We start from the raw sequence: 19277 nt of genomic DNA on the forward strand, positions 1-19277 counted from the left end.
TGGTGAAGGGTGTGGAGGGCAAAACATATGAGCAACAGCTAGGGTCCCTTGATTTGTTCAGCCCAGAGCAGAGCAGGCTGAGGGGAGGCCTCATGGCAGCCTGCAGCTCCCTCACGAGGGGAGCAGAGGGGCAGGCGCTGAGCTCTGCTCTCTGGGGACAGCAACAGGACCCGAGGGAATGGCATGGAGCTGGGACAGGGGAGGGTCAGGCTGGGTGTTAGGGAAAGGTTCTGCACCCAGAGGGTGGTCAGGCACTGGGACAGGCTCCCCAGGGCTGTGGTCACAGCACTGAGCCTGATGGAGTTCAAGAAGTGTTTGGACAATGATATTAGACACATGGTCCAATTTTTTGGGTGCGTGGAGCCAGGAGTTGGATTTGACTATCCTTGTGGGTCCCCTCCAACTTCTTGCTCATTGTGAGATAAATAAATAATAATAATAATTTTTAAAAAGTTGTCCTTAGTGATGAAAATTCTGCACGCAGCTGTGAACCTTGGGGCTGGGGCAGTGAGGTATTTCAGCTTGCCACTCTCCCTTCTGTCAAAGTTTGTAAATGCAGATTCTTCATGGCTGCAGAAGTTAAAGCTTTCTGGAACAGAAAACACAGTTGCTGATGTGGGTTATGCGGGCTTAACTTGAGTCTGGAATAAGACTTCGGTAATGCTAATGAGATAAGATAAGAAAGTAAAAAAAAAAAAAAAAAAAAGGTAATAAGCCTGACACAAGTTTCTAAGTTTTCTAAAGTGAACATAGAGGGTCCCTGTGGGCAGCAAGGCAATGAAGGCTCAGCAAACAAAATGCCTTTCCTTCTGAGGTTCTTTCAGGGAATCACAACAAATATGTAAAATGCAATGTGAATCCCATGGGGCCAGCTGAAAAGGGAAGCTTAATTTTGTTTTAGTTCTGAACATGTCACTCAAGAACAAACTCAGCTATCTGACTGACTAGCTTAATTGACTGGGACTCAGCTTTGGGATAGTGGTATTTGAGTGGATGGGAAAACAACTAGAGTTTGTTTTTCATAAATTCTGAAGGCATTTCTGGAAGCAAATGATAGATATTTCAGTATGTGCAGGTGAAAGTGATGAAGAATCCCTGTTTTTAGGGCTGTGCAGAAGGTTCAGCTTGTGTACCTGTTTTTTTTTCCAAAGAGAAGCTTGAGGGAGCAACTTCTGAATTAAGCCAAAGCAAGAAACAGTCTGACTTTTGCCAAAATGAAACCCCACTCAAATTGTGGGGGAAGAAGTGAGAATTACATGAGCAAAATGTGATGCTTTTGTGCATCAGTTTTCATGAGTTTCCCCTCCCCATGGACAAGTGACTCTACTTCATCCCCCTGCAACCTCTACCTGCCAGAACAGACGACAGGAGGGACTAGAAGCGGTCCCTGTGATACTTTTCCCAGCTAAAATCCTTCCAGCTTTATTATCGCTGAGAACATTGTCGAAAAGGTCCACCCTGACAGCAGGGCCAAGCGGCCCGCTGTGTGGAGCTTGCAGGGCCGGAGCACCCGGGCTGGCTCTGAAGACAGGAGCCGGTGCATGCGCCACCAACCAGCCGAGACCTGCTTGTGAGCCCCTCGCCGAGGCAGCCTCCCGCCGGGCTGCGGCACCGACCTCCACCTGAAACCCGAGCCGCCGGAGGGCGGGCGGTGCCCAGCGCTATAAAGCGCGCGGCGGGCAGCGGGCGGCCCGCCCGGCAGGCTCCGGGTGGCGGCGGGCACAGCCGGGCTGGGCAGGGCCTCCAGTGAGGGGCCCGGCTGGGACTGGGGCTGGTCCCCACGGGCACCCACGCGTGTGGGCACAGCACTGGGTGTAAAGGTAAGCTGAGGTAATACGAGGACAGCCACAGCCAGGAATCTATCAGAAAGGATACTTATATGTAAATATACAAGCTTTAACATCAAGTGTTAATGTCAGGTTGATTTTGCGTTTTGTTTCGTTATCGTTTTAGCCTACATCAAATCCATATGTGTTTCTGCTTGTGTGTTTTAAGCTGCTATATGTGACGCATCAAGAAGAAAAGCTTGGGGACACTGAGCATCAGTCACTTACTACCTCTAAATTTTGCTTAGCTGGTGCATGGCATAACGTGTGTATCTTTAGTCTTTACCACGATAACCATAATCTTGTTACAACTGTTCAGTGAAGTTTTACTGAAGCTAGTGAAGGAAATCATCTGTTCTGAAATAGATCATCCACAATAATCTGAATATGAATGATCTAGGGCTTTGCCATAGACTACTAAAAAGACCAAAGACGGCTAAAACAGGCTACTGAAATAAGTGCCACGGTTCCAGTTTGTACTGTTTATAATATCTCCTAAAAGTAGTCTTTTTATTGTGCTGTTATATGTTTCTTTGTTGTTGTTAATAGGACAATGTTGGGACCAAAATATGACTCGTGAAAAAAATGCAAATATAATGTGAACTCTTTAAATATCTGCTATTTCCAAAGGTTTTGTTGCATATGCAGATCTTGCTTAATGTGACTTTTACCTTTACCTCAGAAGCATACAACAAAGAACAAAAATGAAGGATCATTTTGTAAATCCCACAGAAAAGGACCTCTCCGATGCTGGTAAGCCACATACATGGAAATAGCATGTGCATTTAAGGAGAATATTCCACAGCTCCAAATCTGAAGGTGTATTATAAATCTTTCCTGATTGTCATAGTGGTTTTAGAGGAGATAACATATTAGCAATATCTGAATCTTTGTATTATGTAGTGACTTGCTGGGCACCTCTGATTTTCTCCGTAGTGATTCCAGCTCCCTAAGTTTCTAGTGAGTTTCCAGTGAATTAAAGCCACCACCTAGAAAACATTTATACATGAGTCATTCCACCAAGTTCAACGAAATTCATTCAGATGGGTAGAACTATCTAGGTGGGTCCTAGGCTGGGCAGGAAAATGCTTCTAAGATAAATTCATTAAGGTAGAAGCGCATTACTGCCTTTGAATGTTTCCCTAAATTGTTCTTTTTGGACTGACTGATGAAGGTATATGAAAAACCACATACAAATTATACTCACTCAGCTTAGTACAGATGTGAGACAGCTGATGTTTTGAACCCTCTTCTCCTGGTGTAATTGACAGCTGGCTCCTTACTGTGGGTTGCTCATCAGTTTCTTTATCCATTTATTACATCCTGTGTTTTTAGATTTATAAGCTTTCAGGGGTAGGATTCCTCTTTTGTATAGACTTCTAAAGTTCTTAGTACAAAGGAAGCTGGGTGTGTGGCAACTACTGCAATACAAAGAAAAAATAATGAGGGTTATTACAGGCAAAGGTGTGATTCTTCAGTGAATTAGCATGCATTCAGTGTTAAATACATCAATTATAACCTATAAGCAATTCAATTTATATCATTAGGACTTCCCTTTTTTTCAACCAGTTGTGTAGGTGTTTGCAGAATCACTGCTCAAGTCTTGCTTTTAGTCCTTTGTAACTTTTCTGTATAGGTATATTTTAATAATATTCAACTCAGAAATGAAGCTGTAAGCTTCTTCTGAAGAGGAGATGAACCGAAGAGAAAGGAAGTTTCAAAAAATATCATTGGGCTATTTCAAGAACATGTGGGAAAGAAATAATCTTTAAGCTTGAAAAGCAAAAGAACCAGCAAGGAAAGTTGCAGGAAACTGGAAGAAAATATGGAATGTTATGTTAACAAAGTCTGCTGCTTCTTCCACAGAATCTGCAAGTACAGAGTATGACAACCCTTCTTTCCAACATGATGAAGATCTTGAACATAGTGACCAGTTAAAGACCAAGAAAAAAAAGTAGGCATTTTTTGAAATGAACGTATTGGCCATGGGTATGTTGGGTGTATGGGTTTATTTTTAATATGGCTTTCCTAGAAAAAGCTTATCTTAATTGTATCTTGTGTTTTCTAGGAAGGAAAATAAGCCAGAGAAAAAGGTGGTTGGCGTTTTTGAACTGGTTAGTGTCCAGATTGATGGTCTACCTTAGATTTCCTTTTCTTTTTTTGTCATTGTGAATTGTTTGCCTATTAATTGTGGTTCATAAATCAAAAAAGGAGAATAATCCTGAGACCTATGAAACGCTAATGTTGATGGTAGCTGTCTTTTAAAATTTGACCTGTTATGTCAGGTTCCAATCTTAGTGTATTGGTAGCACTTAAAGCAATTCAATGTTAGTGCTTTTGGAGAATGAGGTTCACCCATGCTTACGCTGATCTCAGCTACACATACTGTGAAGGTCCTTCCCTTGGTGATATTTAATAAAGGATTTATCCTGTGTTTGATATCTGAAGGATTTGCTGTCTGAAAGAACCAGGGGTACATTTTTGTTTCCATTTTCTATACAATAGCTATTAACCCTACGTGTGAACTTGCTTGTTCTGGAATAAGAGAACTTTTATTCTTCTCTGGTTTATTCCATGTCCATTTACACTTTGGAAGTGTGCTAGGGCAGTCAACAATAAAATGGTCTCGTTTCAGATGAATCACATCCAAGAACAGCTATTGCAATTTAAATTTGCATCCTTTTTTAAACCAAAGAAACATTGAAGGATAGGCAAGTCTTAAGATACAATCACTGCTGCAAACATTCTCTCCCGTTAGATACAAGCCAGGTGCTGATCAATAACTCACTCTTGTTTACATTTCAAAGGCGTTATCTTGGTAAATATGAAACTTACTGGAATGCTAAATGTAATGTATTGTGCAGAGAAGTCCATCACTTAGAAACATGTACGATATACATTTTTATTTATTTTTTCTAACTTTCTGCTGAGCTGGGGAGTAACCATATGTCTTGCCAACACTCCCTCAGCAACCTTACTGAATAAGTGATTTAAAGATGTATGGAATCTACTACAAAATTCTTCTCATGGTCTGATTTTGCCTTCAGCTGTAGTATCATTGCTTTTCAGAATACAAACCATTCTATGATTCTAGGAAATGTGTATTCTGTAAGTCTGCTGTATTGTAACTAGTATGAACTGCCAGGCATAACTTTTACTCTTCCTTTAATGTTCACATAGTTTCGCTATGCTGATTGGTTGGATATACTTTTGATGGTAGTTGGCTTGATCGCAGCTGCTGCAAATGGTACTGGATTACCACTTATGATCATTGTCTTTGGAGATATGACAAACAGCTTTGTGCTAAGTGGTGTGAATTCAAATGCGTCAAAAGGTAAAGTTAAAATTAGACTTTGCTGTGTACTAGTTATGTTTTGCTACAGGATCTAAGATTGTTCTCCAGACTATGCACCTGGTACTTATCAGAACAAGAGTGAAATTCATCTTGTTGCAAATTACCCAATCATATTAAACCTTAATTGCTTGAACAGGACAAAGGCAGTGTGTTGGTTATGCTCCTTATAAATGAACTTCATTTTGGGTGGTGTAGTAAGGAGGATGAACCACCTTTTATGTCATGATTTATCAGCTATCTACTGTTATTAGAATTTCAGAAGAAATAAATGTATGTGCATCTGCCACATGTCTGACTCTACTTCGAAAATACAAATCATTCCAAAACTGATGACCCTGTATTGTCATGATTTATCATACGTAGAAGATACTTTCTTAAATATTTGTTTTTCCCCATAGATACTTCAGTAAATAGCTCCATCTGTCCATCAATTCCAGGTATAGATATAGAAGCTGAAATGACAAAGTAAGAATCTTTGTAGTTATTCTGTTAACAGACTATTGGGGGATTTTCTTTTATTGTGTTATCCCTTCAAGCAGAAGCCAAATTTCTACCTCTTCAGAAAGGCTTCACAATAATGTACCTATTAATGTGACTTCCATGTTTACTGTGGTGGGGTAAATAAAGACTGATTGTGGCTTTCTGTGTAACTTCTTCCACAAAATACCTTGTGGTTATATGGCCTTTTGTCTCCTTATTGCAGGTTTGCTTACTACTATGTGGGAATTGGCTTTGCTGTGTTGATCCTGAGCATGATCCAAGTATGGACATTTTTGGTTGCTGCTACGAGGCAGTCAGCAAGGATCCGTCAGAAGTTCTTTTTTGCAGTGCTCCATCAGGAGATGGCTTGGTTTGATAGTACCCAGATAGGAACACTGAACACCAGACTGACGGAGTGAGAGCTCTGGTTTTTTTTGACCTCCTAAGCATGACGATAAATGGCAGTTTTCTTTTAAACATCTATAGGATAACCTATAGAGAGCTTTTACTTTTTTATGAAAACAAACAAACAAAAACACTACTGACTTGAAATATTACAGCTCTGAGGGAGAAATTTGTTATTGTTTTTCCACTTGCTTTGTGCAGTTTCTGTGATACATGCACTTGAAGGGGTTATGTTACGAAATGTAGTATTCTACTTGTTTGGCGCTACCTTTGTAACATTTATGAAGTACGTGGCAGACAGTACTAGATAAACAGCTCTGCTTTCTCCAGCTCCAGCTAGTTTACAAACACTGAAAGCTCTGACACTTCATTGAATGGAAATGAACTTGAGCTTACATCTAGCCAGATCTCAGACTGGACTCAGTCCAATGTCAGTTAGTCTTTGGTCCTCTTCCATATCTCTCAATAGATTTAGGGATGAGGACTATATGCATGAGCACAGACTTTCCTGGGTTTTGAGGTAGTTTTGAAAAGAGCTGTGTCCTGAAAAGTGCAAGAGAAGCTTAAATAAAATCCCTCTCAGATCTATTATCTGTACTTGCTGGGAAAAGAAAATGGGAAAGGAAAATGTGTATGGAAAAACAAAGTTTCTTCCAAATAATGTTTTTCTGATAGAGTGAAGATAACACATAATCTGAGGCTGTAAACAAAATTAGGAACATAATGCATTGGAGAACACAAAGGAAAGTCATTTGGATAGGGTCACAGGAGGTGAGGAGGCCATTTATCTGTTTACTTTTACTTCTCCATTTGGATACTGGATAAGGAAACTAGGTCATCTGTGACCTAGTAACGGTGTATAGAAACACCAGAGAATGATAGAAAGTACGGGAAACTAGGAAAAAAAAATAGGAGGTTTCTGCTGTGCTTTGGCCACACAAGAGACCAGTGGTACTGCACAGTAGCTGTGGTTAGAAATTCTGCTATGCCAGTTAGGAAATGGCAAAACTTCTGACATTAGGCCACACAGCATGAAATGGGGGGAGGTAGAATGAAAGTCATTCAAAGTTAACAAATCTTTCTTTTTATTATTGTTATTTAAAGTGACATCAACACCATCCATGAAGGCATCGGAGACAAGATCTGTATATTCGTACAGTTTTTTGCCACATTTCTGGCAGGGATTGTTATAGGATTCATCCACGGGTGGAAGCTGACACTGGTGATTTTGTCAGTCAGCCCTCTTCTAGCTGCATCAGCAGCAGTTTGGTCAACTGTAAGTGTTTGGGGATTAACAAACAGAGCAAACCAGAAAAACATTACAATTTTTCTCATGCACATGAAAGGAGAGAATGGGAGAAACCTAGTGTGGTTTCTAAATTGGGAGGTTTGTCCCGCATTTCCTTTATGATTTCTGCTTCCTCTGTAGCTTTTCTGAGTTCCCAAGCATGTACTTGCATGTCATATTCCTCTCATTCCTCTACCGTTTTCATGCCATGGGCAAGAGGATAATTGGCATCAGCATCTTCCTCACATAGCATTTTCCTTGTGCAGAACACTGCCTGGGGCAGCCCAGGCACATGCTCATGATCCTCACTCTTACCTGTTAAAACAAGTACCTTTCAAGTTCTTTCCATCCGTATGTACAGGACACCACATTTCTTGCAAATTATTTTTACCAAGTTTCATGCTGCTTACAGTTGACACTAGGGTGTAGATACAGCTACCACAGACAGGACTGAAACAAATTAATGAAATAGCTGGGCAGGTTTCCCTTTCAAGCAAAGAAATTTTTTTTTTCCCTTGTGATGTGTTGTAGCCACATTAATGGGTACTGCTTGTATTTCTGAGTGGTTACTTACTTTTTTGCCTCTTAAAGCATTTCAAATAAGGTAGGAAGAATATTAGAAGCTGTAGTGTGACTAGCATACATACTTCAAAGTTTACCACCTCAGTAGGTGATACGTCTATGCTCTGAGCACCATTATGTAAAAATGCTGCTTGTCCCCATTATTTAGAGAACACCAGTACAGTGTGTATATCCTTTCGATATACTGTGATAATATCTGTTTTTCAACTTTCCAGCTTCTGGCATCCCTTACTGCTAAAGAGCTGTCTGCTTATGCCAAAGCAGGAGCTGTGGCAGAAGAAATTTTGACTGCGATCAGGACAGTTGTGGCTTTCAATGGACAGCAGAAGGCATTAGCAAAGTAAGCTTTTTGAATTAATAATTGTATTTAAAGTGAGTTTGAGTTTGGCTCTGGGAGTTTTGGTTTGTTTGTTTTATTGGAGGGTCAGCCAAAACCAGGACAGCATCATAGACCCAAATTTTTCTTCTGAATGAGATCTGGAGATCTGGTTATCTTTACCTAGTTGTCAAATGCAGCAAAGCATGTGATTGATTAACTAACTTCTAGAGCATGCACACTGCTGTTTTTATCTTTGATTAATGACTTATATTTAAGCTTCACTGGATAATGGTCTGAAGTAAAATCATATCACTGCTTTTTATTACTTTGATTTGCAAATAACGCCTGTTGGCCTAATCCAGCATGTCCTAGTCACATGTATCAAATGACTTACCTTTTACGAATCAGGTACGGCTGATCACCAGGGACTGAGTAGAGCATTTTTGAAACTGTGGATTGTTACTCCTACATAGCTCTTGGATGATGACCTCAGAGTTAGGAAAAGCAATCTTTCACTGCACAGTGCTTTCACAATGTTTATCTTTGCAAGGGACTTTTAGTCATCTGTTCTGGCATCAGAAGCCCTGGCTTTTATTCATTTACCTGCCTTCAACCATAGTACCCATTTTTGTTTGGGCTTTCATTTTTTTTCAGATGTGGAAGGCTAAACCTTACCTTTGATAGGTAATGTTGATAAATGTTTTTCAAGACTTCCCCTCAAGACTAATGCAAACAAATTTCTCAAGAGTGGTATCTTGTCTTTTGTCATGATAATGAAGCCATGCTACTCAGTTGTTTTCAATGTATGTCTTCCATAGTGGTATCATCTAAACCTGTGAACGACAAGTTTAGATGTTGTCAGAATATGTCAGAACAGATTTACTCAAAAGGAATTGTATACCTACTAGTCTGTTGCCAAAAATATTCTCTGCAGTATGTGAGACTTCAATTGCTTTTATGCCAGAAAAAAACTGTTATTTAAAAAGGGCCATGGGAAATATCAATCTGAATGGCATGTCAAAATAACTGTTTCTTCATCCATTTTCAGATATGATGCTAACCTAGAGCTGGCTAGAAGCGCTGGAGTGAAAAAGTCCATTACCACCAATGTATCTCTAGGTGTTTCACAGTTTCTTATATTTGGATCCTATGCTCTTGCATTTTGGTATGGAACCAAGCTCACTGCTGAGGAGAAAGAAAATTATGACATTGGCCACGTGTTAATTGTAAGTATAGCAATGCAGCTTTGAAAAATGTTCTGCAAATTCAAGAAAATACTGATATGTAAGTAGTACATACGATTATCCCTATTTTCTCCTAAGTGCTTGTTAAATTAGCTGTTACAAACTTGCTTGGTGTAAAATAACTGGAAAGAAGGCATTCATCTTACCTAGCTTTTGATGTTACAGGTTTGAGCAGGGCACCTGGATTCCCGCTCTAATCAATGTAGAGGCAAAATTATATGCAGAGGATCTGTTTTAAGCACAGGACAGGATGAACAACCTAGAGCTGATCGTTAGGAGGCAAAGATAAATTACATGGCTTTCCAACAAAATTCTAGTTAGCTCCTAGGACTAAATGAATCTCAATGGTGTGTTGAATATGTACTATGAAATCCTCCAGATCTCATTTAGGCATGATGTCTGCTGTTATTGTTTACTTGCAAGGATTTACCATCCATTACTAATATGACTAAGTTAGTATTGATTTGAGAATATTTAGGTGCCTTGTCATCAAAAGTTTGGCTACATGCTTGGCTATGATACCCAAGTGACTTCTGACAAGTTCTCTGACTATGGTTCCTCATAGCAAGTGAAGTTAATTGTGTGTTGATCCCACATGTGGGACTTCAATTAGGAAACTCTGGACTGAATTTTGGGGGTCCCTTAACTTTGGTGACATCTGGAAAGCAACAGAGAAAGATGTGTTCTGTTTGTAGATGACTTTAAAAAATAAAAAATATAAAGCATCAAAAAGAAAACTCTTTATGCCAAAAAAAGCATGTCAGTAGCATGGTGGTTTTACTGGTTGTGGCAGCTGAACACACACCACAACCACTCTCTCACTCCCCCTACTCAAAGGGAAAAGGGGAGAAAATACGATGGAAAGGGCTCAAGGATTGAGATAAGAACAGGGAGAGCACTCACAAATTATCATCATGGGCAAAACAGACTCAGCACAGGGAGATTAATATCATTTATTACCTATTACTAATAAGCTAAAGCAGTAAAAAACTAAAACACCTTCCTTCTCATCAACCCTTTTCTACTTTCTCCCCCTGAGCGGTGCAGGGGAACAGGGGATGGGGGCTGCGGTCAGTCCCTAACACTTCGTCTCTGCTGCTCCTTCATGGCTACTCTCTGCCCCTGCTCCACATGGGGTCCTTCCCACGGGATGCCGTCCTTCCTGAACTGAGCTTACGGGGGCTGCCCACAGGCAGCAGCTCTTCAAGAACTGCTCCCACACGGCTCCGTACCACGGGGTCCATCCCCCAGGAGCAAACTGCTCCAACACGGGTCCCCCATGGGTGACAGCTCCCCCCAGACCCCCTGCTCCTGCGTGGGCTCCTCTCCACGGGCTGCAGCTCCAGCCCGGGGCCTGCTCCTGTGGGGGCTCTCCATGGGCCGCAGCCTCCTCCGGGCCACATCCACCTGCTCCACCGGGGGCTCCTCCACGGGCTGCAGCGTGGAGATCTGCTCCATGTGGGACCCATGGGTTGCAGGGGGACAGCCTGCTCCACCAGGGGCCTCTCCACAGGCCACAGGGGAACTTCTGCTGCATGGCTGGAGCACCTCCTGTCCTCCTGCTGCACTGACCTTGGTGTCTGCAGGGCTGGTTCTCCTCCTTGCTCTGCCAGCTGCTGTGGTGCAGCAATTTTTTCCCTTTCTTAAGTCTCCTCTCACAGAGGTACAAACTACATCACTTACTGACTCAGCTCTGGCCAGCGGCAGGTCCCTTTGGAGCTGTCTCTGACCTGACATGAGGCAGCTGCTGGGCTCTGCTCACAGAGGCCACCCCTGCAGCCCCCTGATACCAAAACCTTGCCAGGTAAACCCAATACAAGTAGTTGCTATTCACTTCAGGAAAATGGGAGTGGACACAGATGTCTGAAACACACCTTTCACTTCCACATTTAATTTTCCTAGAAAAAAAATAGAACATCTTTAGACATTTAACAGTTAGGGACTAGTGACTCTGTAATCATGATTAACCACAAGGCTTCTCTCTCTCTCTCTCTCTCTCTCTCTCTCTCTCTCTCTCTCTCTCTCAGGTGTTCTTCTGTGTGCTTGTTGGAGCCTTCTCCTTGGGACAGGCAGCTCCCAACTTGGAGAGTGTGTCTAATGCGCGTGGGGCTGCCTATGAAGTATATCGAATTATCAATAAGGTAAGAATCCAAGTAGAAAAGCCTTTCAACCACACTTAAAATTTTCGCCTTTCCTTGGTGTGTAACACAAATGGCCAAAAAAAAAAAAAAAAACCCTCAACCATAAACTCTATAGATGCCTACTGCTGAAGCCAGTATTTCCATTTATATTAAAAAAAAAAAAACCTGCCTCATTATTTGCTACAGTGAATGTTGGGAAACCTGGCATGTGCATCTTTATTTATGGATACAGTTCTTCTCCAATATTAGATTTGCAACTCCAGAGGGAATGTAGTAAGGCACTATACTTTTTTTTTTCTTGAATGCATGTATGCACAATTTCAGCTGAGCTGTCTTTTTGTTTTTGTTTTTTATTTTTGGGGGGGGTAGGGAAAGGGTGGGATTGCAGAGGGGATTAAATAGTGCTATTGAAAGCTATATTAATGTAAAGTTACGTGCTGATGTTGCTGTGAAAAAATGGTTTCCACACTGTTGTAATCTCCCTTTTGCTGTTATTGCTGGTTCAATATCTGTGTATATAAAATAATTAAAACAATTAGGGCTAGGAAGTTCATACAGAAATGTCTACATCATTCATCCTGATGTGTGTCTATAACCCTCCTATATGCATAATTGAGAGCCATGTTTTGGCTGCAAGAAAGTATAGTTAAGTTATTGAATTACTGATTTTTTCATTTTTTTCCTCATTTTCAAATGTGCTATATCTGTAGAATTAAAATTTGGTTCCTCTGCATTCAGCATCCTGCAAGTAAAATGTAGCTTTGTAATGGTGTGGTGCAGTGTAAATTGGTATCTAAGAAAGTATTGAACAATGTAGCCAGCAGAAATAGCAGTTCCAAAAGTGTAGTAACAAGCAATATATTAAAACCTCTTTCCAGAAACGGCTTATAGACAGCAGTTCTAAGGAAGGCTACAAACCTGACAAGATCATAGGAGAAATCGAATTCAGAAACATCCATTTCAGTTACCCATCCAGACCTGATGTTAAAGTAAGTGTTCATGTTAGATGCACCTGCTGGACTGAAATCCTGAAGCCTGTCCAAGATTCTTTCTCTAATCTTGTTGATGATGCTGTTGTTCTTTAATGCAAAATGCATCCTGTCTTGGGGGATTGTGCACTACTGGGGATAAATCCATAATGTCAAAAGACAAAGCTCTCGATCTACTGCCACTGGCTACCTGCTCACTATACTCTGTTGGACAAAGCTAAGAAAAGGATGTGTGTTGCTCTTAGTCTGAATTTCTATGAACAAGATCTATGATAAACCAAATAAGATGTTTTGTTTGATTTTGTTTTGTTTTTTCCCCTCAAAATTTGTCACTAAAACTTCTAGACCTTACGTAGTTAATCCATGAAGTTGCTCTTTTCAGTCCCTTGGTTGTCCTGAGTTGCTGTGATGTCCTATGTGAGGAAAGGTGACCTGTGAAATAGTTAGGCTTTATAACAATAGGACTTCAAATGAATTCAAACCTACCTTCCTAAACATGTATTTGGAAATCAAATGTTATTCTGGACAAATGTTAAAATTGCTGTTCAATAAGCAGATGTCCATATTTTCTGCCAGCTGAACTTCCTCAGTAACCTTATTGTGCAGTGTTATGTTGCCATGGTGCTTTGCTCCTGTGGTGATACGGTTGTATATTGTTGGTTTATCTCTACTATATTCAGCAAGTAATCTCTTATTGACATTCAAAGGTGAAATACAGTGATTTGCCACTGCTTTTTGATGATGAAGAAATGAGTAGAAATAAAGATTTCAAGTGTTAACAAGTAAAGGCTGGGCATGCCGACTGTGAGGGGTGACAATGGGGAAGTCTGCATCACTGTGGCTGTTACTTCAGATGGGTCATCTCACTTCAGTTATCTGGTGTCTGTCCCATCATGTATCAAATCATTATGCATCAAATCTGTTTCCAGGACACTGGGGCTGCTGAAGGATAGGCCCAGAGCTGGGCTCTCTGCCTAACTGAAGGCAGTTTAGTGCATCTTATTCAGCTCTTGGCTGAGAAGTCACAAGTGATAGGGCAGACTCTTCATCAGACTGTTAATCCATCTTCCTAGAAATTCTCTCCAGGCAGATAAGCTGTGTTGTGAGCCTGAAAGCCAAAAGGGAGGGAAATAAATATTTTGTCATCCTTCCCAAGTCTACTGAGTCAGCAGCTTTCCCTGCTAATAGTATCAGTTATTTAATAGGGCCAAAAAGATTCAGCAAAGATGTATAAAAGTTATCCACAATCTCCCAAGTGATTAGTGCAACACAGTGTAATCTCCCCGTGTAGACTAAACTAGATCGGAGTCTAGCTATTGTCAGTGTTAATCTTGACAACAGCTTACTTGATAAAAGAGTTAGAAATAGACTATTAGGTGGTTGTGAGTGTTTGCACCTGGAGAAATTATGGTATCCAGAATGTAGCTCTAGATTGATAATGTAGGCATCAGGATATCAGCTTCTTTAAATACAAAACACACTGGTTGTAACATAGGGAGAAGAGAGCAATATTGCAACTATTTTAATCTCTCATTGCAAAAACATGTGTAGGCAAAATTATAAATCAGCCTGGTATAAACAAGAAGAGTTCCCATAGCAGCCAAATATTTTGGCAACTACACAGTATTACTCATATATGAAATGGACATCTTTTGAGGTAAAATGTTCCTAAATGTGAAAATGGCAACAAAGGTACCATTTGTCTGTAACTACTCCCTAGATTTCTGAGGCTGTTAACAATAAGGATTGGGTTTTAGTAAGGACTTTCCAGCAGTTACCTTGTCAAAACAACTATTTATTTTCTAAACGTAGAAGAAAGCAAACTTGTTTCTCAGCAATAATATTTCAAAGGTGCTAAATACCTTTCTTTGAGATTCATAACTGTTATGCCACTGTCTAAGCACTGCAAAATGGGACAAGAGAACACAGGACCCTGAGCCTCCTACCAGATCACACCACTAGAATAAATTGAACTATCACGTTTAGAATACTGTGGCTGTGTTAGTTGATTTGAGTGTGCTGGGAATTTTCCCAGGCACTGGAATGTAACGGTCTATGTAGGGGAACTCTTAAAATGTTTCTTGGCATGAGCTTGGCCTGTTCCAGTTATCAATCTTCTCAAATAATTCCCAGGCTTGGTTTGGTAGCCAGAAGAATCCAGGGACCATTCCCAAAAGGCAGGTTGTATGTAGCCATCCTGTTTCAAAATCTAATAAACTTCAGAAGCATAGATTCAGGCTCTTTCATAACAGTGCCCCAGAATATCCCTGGCTGTACTTAATTTACTGATAATGCCCAGCCTTTACTGTGCACCTTACTACTACCTTGATTATTGCTACAATTACCTTGACAGACTGTTTTCTAACTAAATTTGTCAAACTAAGATGTATCTTTTCTAGATTCTCAAAGGTCTAAACTTGAAAGTTCAAACTGGGAAGACCATTGCTTTAGTTGGTGCTAGTGGCTGTGGAAAAAGCACTAGTGTTCAGTTGCTGCAGAGATTCTATGATCCTGACCAAGGAGAAGTGAGTGCCTTTGAAGAAGAAAAAAAAAGCTATTAAAATAAGCATGAATTTTCCATGTTGACTGAACTTTGATTGTTTATCGTATTTGAACATTAGTCTTCATAGATCTGTATTTCCATGATTTAAACTTCCAATGTACTATCTTTTTCTGGTGGCCTGACTTCATTATTCTCCTCCTCCTTCAAGTGTGATGCCAAAAGTAGTAAATACCACAAGTCTGTAAATTATATCCTTGCATCTATCTATTCAAATTTATTTTCGTTAACAGTCTTTTAAGATACTGTAAACTTTTTTAAGCAAAGAATAATCCAACGGTACTTTTTATCTGCTTTTTTTAATGACCATAAACTAGAGAGGTTTTCCTATTTTAAGTGGTCATTTTTTTGTTTTTTTTTGTATCTGCTAACCCAGAGCAAAACTCTTCATCATTACATAGCATATGTCTGCTCTACTGGCACTCAACACTAGATATGAGAAATATTTATTATTTTTCTGATTGCAAATTTCCAAAGGGGCGAAAAAAATGTAGAAAAAAAAATACATGCTTAAGAATAATGCTCTTTCTATATTTAATAGTCAAAGAATGGCACTTAGTAGTTGTTACAGTTAGTTGGAACTATGTATTAACACTAGTTCAGTGCTATTAACACTAAATAGTTGAGTGCTATTAAACATTGAACTATATATCACTGCATATCAAGGTTATCAATTATCAGCACAGATGCTTTTTAAACTTGCCATTTCCAAGGCATGGGGACAGGAATGAACAGTCACAGTTTTGTTTCTCTCCTGTGCTGATACTAATGTTCATATGGTCACATTGCAAGTGATCTAGGTAAGAAAAATGACCTCTCACTTCACGTCAGTCTATTTGGATTATTTCTTCGATGTGGTGTAAAGCATTGCCACAACTGAGAGGACCGCAAACTGTGGCACAGGGGCATGAAAATGTAGTAAATAGTGTGTAGGGAAGCTGGAAAACTCTTAAGCTGGGTTTGTTCTTGGACAGCGTAGTTGTTGGACAAAACCCTGATTTCTCTGGTTATACTGCTCCTTGCTGTTTTCTAGTTTGTGCAGTAGATGGAAAAATTACTGTTGTAACTTCTCTGGCTTAGTTTTCTATTAAAGAGGACACTAATTTTCTTTTGTTTCTTTCTTTCTTTCTTTTTTTTTGTCCTTGTAGATGATACTTAAGTAGTAACAATGGATTTATTATAAACAAAATGCATTTCCTCAAATTCTAACATACACTTTTTTCTCAGGTTATCTTAGATGGTCAGGATATTCGGACACTTAATGTAAAGTGGCTAAGAGAAAATATTGGTATTGTGAGCCAGGAGCCTGTTTTGTTTGCAACAACGATAGCTGAGAACATTCGCTATGGCAGAGAAGATATTTCTGATGCTGAAATTGAGCAAGCAGCCAAGGAAGCCAATGCTTTTGACTTCATATCTAGACTGCCTGATGTGAGTTCATGAACTTTTTTCAAGTAGAAGAACGAAAGGTCCATTTAAGCTGGTATCCCATTTCTGACACGGAGAGCATGGGAATTTAAGTTATACTATAACTTCCCAAAATACTCATAGCCTCCAGCAGCTTTCACTTCGGGGACTCTTAGCTAGATATTGTACTTTTGTTTGGTTGCCTTCAAAGGATTTGTGCCTAAGTCTGGAAAAAAAAAGTCTATGCCTTAACTCAGGAGAAAGGAAGTTACACAGTTGTATTACCATCCATACTGATTTCACATGGCATGGAAAGAGTTGGGCTTTAAAAGAGAATATCCAGGAATCCAAAGCATTGTCAGGAGCTGCCTGCATATTTAGTAGGAGATGGGGGAGGAAAGTGAATTAGTATGCCCTGAGCCAAGGCCATTTTTAGCAGCTGGAAGCTTTAGCTCTCCCTATACCTGGCATTCACAGCTTTGAGCTAACTCAGTAGATGCCTTACACCTTTCAAGAAAAAATAATAATAATAATAATTAGCCATTTAACATACATCCTTGGGAATGGATGATGTTATGACCTTCCTTTTGGTCCTGATATCTCTTGTCTAGAAACTGAGTGCTTATAATTGCACAGAGAAGTGGGGATTTCATTTGAGACATTCCCTGACTTCTGTTTTGTTTTCTCTTTTCTCAGAAATTTAACACCATGGTAGGGGAGAGAGGGGCTCAGCTGAGTGGGGGACAGAAACAACGAATAGCTATTGCTCGTGCCCTGGCAAGAAATCCTAAGATTCTTCTTCTGGATGAAGCTACATCTGCACTGGATACTCAGAGTGAATCCATAGTGCAAGCAGCTCTTGATAAGGTAAAGGTTGTGTTATTGAAATCAATTACCATGAAAAGGTGCAATAGCAATTAAGAAAAATTAGCACTGTTTTCAGTGCAGCTACCCACTGGAATCAAGAACACTAGAAAATAAAATTTGGATGGATGTTTCAATTTCAGGTGTTAAAACTGAGTTTAAAACAATCAAAACTTAGCTTAGGAATCATTTCAGTTAGTAATTAGTAATAATGCTAAAAAACAAAGACATTTATACTTAAGTGCAACTATACCTTAGGTCTCCTGTGCTTTCTTCTCAAATCATTTGTTCATTTGCTGGTGAATTATGGGTAGCATGTTATCAAGACAAGGCATGAGAGCTCAATGGACTATCTTCAGGTAGAATAACAGCAAAGTATAGTATAATACTCCTTGTACTGGTTCTTCATTGAACAGTTGCTTCACTAATTTTCAGAAAGCTTTTGGAATTAGCCATTTCATTTCTTTACAGAGACTGAATGCAAATCAGAACCCACACAGAACAAAAAGTGGAGCCAGTTATAAATGTTAAGTTTCTGTCTCTCTTTTTCCTTTTATTTTCCTTCCTTTTTTTTATTTTATTTTTTTTATTTATTTTTTATCAGCCCCACTGCTCTAAGGCAGATAGTACTGCAGAGCTGTAAGCTTATACCTGTGCCTCTGTACCTTCCAGCTCATGGTCCTTTCTTCACTGCCCTCTTACATCAGCAATTTCCACCAAGATGCAGTGGAACCTAGAGACTTAAAAAAAAAAAAAAAAAAAAAAAAAAAAAAAAAAACACTACATGTTTGGATGGGAATGTTGTTTCACATATCTAATACTTAATGCATTTTTAAAAAGCTAAGTGAAAAATCCTGCCTTTCATTTCAGTAGTTCTGAACAGAGATGTGAGTTACAAGTATGGCTCAAGGGAAATACAGAACTTACCACCTTTACCACCAGTCAGTTTAATCAGAGGTAAAACGTAGCTGTTATATTCACCTGACTGCACTGGTTTTTGGTTCTAAGCTAATACAAAGATGTCAAAGTAATATTTGTATATCAATGATATTATCACTGCAAAGTCAAGCAGTAGAAGGTTGCTGCTTCAACCAGTAATTTAGCCTTCTTTTGCATGTTCTTTAATTCCATGATTTCATACTAACTTTTTTGCAGAAGCTTGCTGTTTCATTTAGTGGGTAACATAAAAGGAGAACACTGAATTAAGGCAACTGTTATATACACTTTATCCTCAAGCTTCAGCACGTTCCCACATCATGCCAAGATGAACCTTGAATCACAACTTAATCCTTTTTTCCACAGCTTTTTGATGTGTAGTCTCTAAATGGGGTTTATGAATTTCTTCTCCATATTCCTGAGTGGAAAAAGTGGTGCTAGTATTAGTCATTTGTCTACAACTGGGGAGCAAAGAAACTAACCTCACAAATGCACGCCTCTTCTGAGAGGTCGTGTGCAGATCCTTATGGTATGATGTTTTTTCAGATAACAAGCAAAATGCTTTAAAAAGATGAAAAGTTCTGATCACAGCTCCCAGCTACAGTGATGAAGACATTGCACCTCTGCATATTAGGGCACAGGCATGGAAACTGCACCAAGACTGACCTTCTGTGAAGGCTCTGAGTGACGCATGTCAGATCCGTGAGCCAGGGTAGGGCAAGAATCCAAATCCAAAATATTCATCTACCAAAGCTGTCCTCATCTCCACGCGCCTGTTCCTGTGCTTGTACACTGTACAACTTTTGTAGCAAGTAACTTTAAACAGGCTCCTTGACTACAGAACATAATTGTTGCACGAGGTCCCCTTGAGTATCTCCTCC

General features: G+C 39.8%; 1 protein-coding gene across 1 annotated transcript in view; it reads left to right on the forward strand.

Annotated features, from left to right (window-relative positions):
- Positions 1 to 2530: 2530 nt before the first annotated feature.
- Positions 2531 to 19277, forward strand: part of ABCB5 (ATP binding cassette subfamily B member 5) — a 33272-nt gene continuing 16525 nt past the window's right edge. Inside the window, exons 1-14 of the mRNA XM_035562495.1 lie at positions 2531 to 2579; positions 3693 to 3780; positions 3895 to 3940; positions 5007 to 5160; positions 5580 to 5646; positions 5885 to 6076; positions 7171 to 7342; positions 8152 to 8276; positions 9304 to 9481; positions 11527 to 11640; positions 12519 to 12629; positions 15029 to 15154; positions 16417 to 16620; positions 17293 to 17463. Coding sequence (XP_035418388.1) covers positions 2531 to 2579; positions 3693 to 3780; positions 3895 to 3940; positions 5007 to 5160; positions 5580 to 5646; positions 5885 to 6076; positions 7171 to 7342; positions 8152 to 8276; positions 9304 to 9481; positions 11527 to 11640; positions 12519 to 12629; positions 15029 to 15154; positions 16417 to 16620; positions 17293 to 17463 — 1797 coding nt within the window. The remainder of the gene's footprint in view (positions 2580 to 3692; positions 3781 to 3894; positions 3941 to 5006; positions 5161 to 5579; positions 5647 to 5884; positions 6077 to 7170; positions 7343 to 8151; positions 8277 to 9303; positions 9482 to 11526; positions 11641 to 12518; positions 12630 to 15028; positions 15155 to 16416; positions 16621 to 17292; positions 17464 to 19277) is intronic.

This window comes from Cygnus atratus, chromosome 2 (genome assembly GCF_013377495.2).
Source record: "Cygnus atratus isolate AKBS03 ecotype Queensland, Australia chromosome 2, CAtr_DNAZoo_HiC_assembly, whole genome shotgun sequence".
In the NCBI taxonomy this organism is placed as follows: Eukaryota; Metazoa; Chordata; class Aves; order Anseriformes; family Anatidae; genus Cygnus; species Cygnus atratus.